Source organism: Octopus bimaculoides, chromosome 16, assembly GCF_001194135.2.
Source record: "Octopus bimaculoides isolate UCB-OBI-ISO-001 chromosome 16, ASM119413v2, whole genome shotgun sequence".
In the NCBI taxonomy this organism is placed as follows: domain Eukaryota; kingdom Metazoa; phylum Mollusca; class Cephalopoda; order Octopoda; family Octopodidae; genus Octopus; species Octopus bimaculoides.
The window spans coordinates 52,157,422-52,160,682 of NC_068996.1; the positions used below are offsets into that span (position 1 = coordinate 52,157,422).

Sequence of the window (3,261 nt, forward strand, 5' to 3'; positions counted from 1 at the left end):
AAAATTTTCGAAAAACAAACCCAGCCACATTACTTGGAAAAAAATAATCTTTATTGTGCTGGTTTTTTCGTAAAATTTTGCGCATGGGAAAGGCAACAAAATCGCCCCTCCCCACTTTGAATGGGATATTCCTATCTTAAAAAGTAATAATCGATTATCTCAGTAACCATGGGAGTTGGAGGGCAATAAAAATCTCCTGAACATGAGCGGACCATGCTGCCACTCTGTGCTGAATTTCACGCGATTCCACTGCACCGTTCTCGAGTGAATCTGCCGACACTCAATCAATCAATCAAGAACACTGCAATTTATAGTATAGATTGAAATCTCAAAGCTATGAGATGGTTAACTCAAGACAATGTGGATGAATAAACAATACTTTTGACAGAGTAATCTGAATGTTAAAGGGTTAAATCTGTGTCCCACTTGATATTGTTTCAGAATTTTTTTCAGAGAAAATGTGTTGTACATATTTGAGCATGTTTCTATATACCAATATCTAATATTAAAAGCTTTGAATTTTTCATTTTACAGCATGGAATAGTTTCCTTTTGGAGTTCTATGTCAACACTTAGAAAGAAAAAACGCATCGTTGTAAGCAATTAGCTCTTTTTAATAAATAACATTTGATTTATTGCCATAATGATTTTATGCAGCTTTGACATATTAAATGGTGAATAAAGTTATATTTTAGTTAACATAAACTATAATTGCATGTCCATGGCATCATGATCTATATAGATATTCCAGCAACCCTCCACCACCACTCCTCATACTCTAGTTAATCTCATTTCTTTTACTGACATAATCTAAATGTATTCTAGCTAATATTATGCTCCTACCTTCATGACCTAATTTTACAGAGAAAAGCAACAAAATCACTCTCAGATCACACTTTAGTGTCTTAAAAATAGGACATACTAGATTATGTAGTCTGTGTCAAAAATAGATGGCTGGTCATGGCTAGAAAGCCTTTAATCATAGGTCTTCTCAGTCAGGGCTAATGTGGGATTAAGAAACAACTTCTGCCCTAGATACCATTTGTTACTTTCATCTATATTTTTTCCGTCACCTTCATTAAGGATATGCATGGGTATTAATTTCAAAGTTTTAATTTAAAAACATTACTAGAATTAGCATATTTCATTCAATAAGTATACAAAATAAAATGCAAAATTATTGAAGATGTAGTTCTAAAAATTAAAACTGTAAAAAAAAACCCATAAAGTGTGAAGTCATAAGGAAGCTGCTTTGTGCTTGCTCAATATGTTAGAAATAGCAGCCAGATCTCTTTCAGATCATATAATTCCAACTTCAAAAGATACATATCAGATAATGAAATCCTCAAAAGGTGGGATAACCACAGTTAGAATGCCTTAGACTGTAGGTCTGCTCAGTTAAGGCTGACCTGAGTCTAAACAACAATATGTATAAACTAAGTTATGGTAGAATAGAAGAATATTTATTTCTTTATTGCCCACATGGGGCTAAGCATAGAGGGGACAAAAGAAGGACAGACCGGGGGTTAAGTCGATTACATCGACCCCAGTGCATAACTGTTACTTATTTAACCGACCCCCCAAAAGGATGCAAGGCAAAGTCGGCCTCAGCAGAATTTGAACTCAGAACATCAAGACAGACAGAATACCACTAAGCATTTCGCCTGGTGTGCTAACGGTTCTGCCAGCTCACCTCCCTATAGAAGAATATTAATCGGATTGATATGTAACATTTTTTTTTTTTACCAAATGAGTGGTCTTTTAGCATATATTATATTTTTTTCCCTTTTTTCCAGAATCCTAATCCTGAAAGACGCACACCAAAATGGATTACTGACTTTTTAATTATGTCTAAGTATAATAAATTAATGGTTGGAACTGGGTGAGTTTTAGTTCAATCCTTCTTACATTTTCCGAGTTTCCAGTTTTACTAGTCATACTCTGCCATATTACTGTAGCTTAATGTTTCACAGTCCAACTTCATTCTCTACTGAAGTTTCTCTTAAAATGTATCTTCACCATTTATGTAGTTCTAATCTTTCTACCAAAGAGATTTCTCATTTTGGCTCAAATTTCTTGTTAAATTAGACATAAACAAGGATTATGATTCTATATATACCACCATCATCATCATCATCATCATCATCATCATCATCATCATCATCATCATCATCATCATCATCATCATCATCATCATCATCATCAACATCATCATCATCATTTAATGTCCACATCTCCATGCATGCTTGGGTCAGATGGAATTTTCTATGGCTGGATGCACTTCCTGTCACCAACCCTCACCTGTTTCCAAGGAAAGTATTATTTCTCCATGGCCGGGCATGTTTTGATGGAAGATTGAAAGTGAAGGACAATGCTTGTATGACAGTAACATTCATTCACAGCACTTAAATGATATCAAGACAAGCAGACACAAACACACACATAATGTATATTTGTAAATATATATATATATAGTCATAAGTGACAGAGAAATAGTTTGATGAATTCAAATATCATGACAAATTGTTTTGTAACTTAAAAACAGGTAGATAATTTATATTACTATATATATATATAAATATATATTTGTCTTGTGAGTTACTTCGTTACCCTGCCAGTGCAGGTGCCATGTAAAGAGCACCCACACTGCACTGTAAAGTGGTTGGCATTTGGAAGGGCATCCAGCTGTAAAAATCATGCCAAAACTGACCTCACCTGTGCTTGTGCCACATAAAAAGCACCAAGCCCACTCTGTTGAGTGGTTGGTGATAGGAAGAGCAACCAGCTGTAAAAATTCTGCCAAATTGTTTAACTGTCCCACCCATGCCAACATGGAAGATGGACATTAAACAATGATGATGATGATGATATTTGATAATAAATTAATTACTTACATGTCTGCATTTGTCATGATATTAGAATTTTCTTATTGTTAAATAAAATTTCATCAACGTCTTTGTCTGTCATTCATGCTTTTATACACCCCTGATTGGTTTCTCTTGTATCGTACAATGTATTCTATGTTTTGTAGAATGATACTTTAAGGAGCTTTTTCTAACCAGATTCTACACTCATACTCTTGCTACTTGTGAGTACACCCTAGCACTACACCATCTCTCTTCTACTCTCTCTCTTACACTTCTGCTGTTTCCTACTCTCTCTCTCTCACTTTCCCTTTGGTCACTCTCTCTCCTTCTCTTGTTTTTCATCTGACTAGGTAACCAAGTATCACCTTTACATCAACACACTTGTTTCTGGCCTC

The 3,261-nt window shown here is 34.9% G+C and overlaps 1 protein-coding gene across 1 annotated transcript in view; it reads left to right on the forward strand.

Moving 5' to 3' along the window:
• LOC106876902 (WD repeat-containing protein 49) overlaps positions 1-3,261 on the forward strand; it is a 66,856-nt gene that overhangs the window by 11,339 nt on the left and 52,256 nt on the right. Inside the window, exons 4-5 of the mRNA XM_014925654.2 lie at positions 535-594; positions 1,796-1,881. Coding sequence (XP_014781140.1) covers positions 535-594; positions 1,796-1,881 — 146 coding nt within the window. The remainder of the gene's footprint in view (positions 1-534; positions 595-1,795; positions 1,882-3,261) is intronic.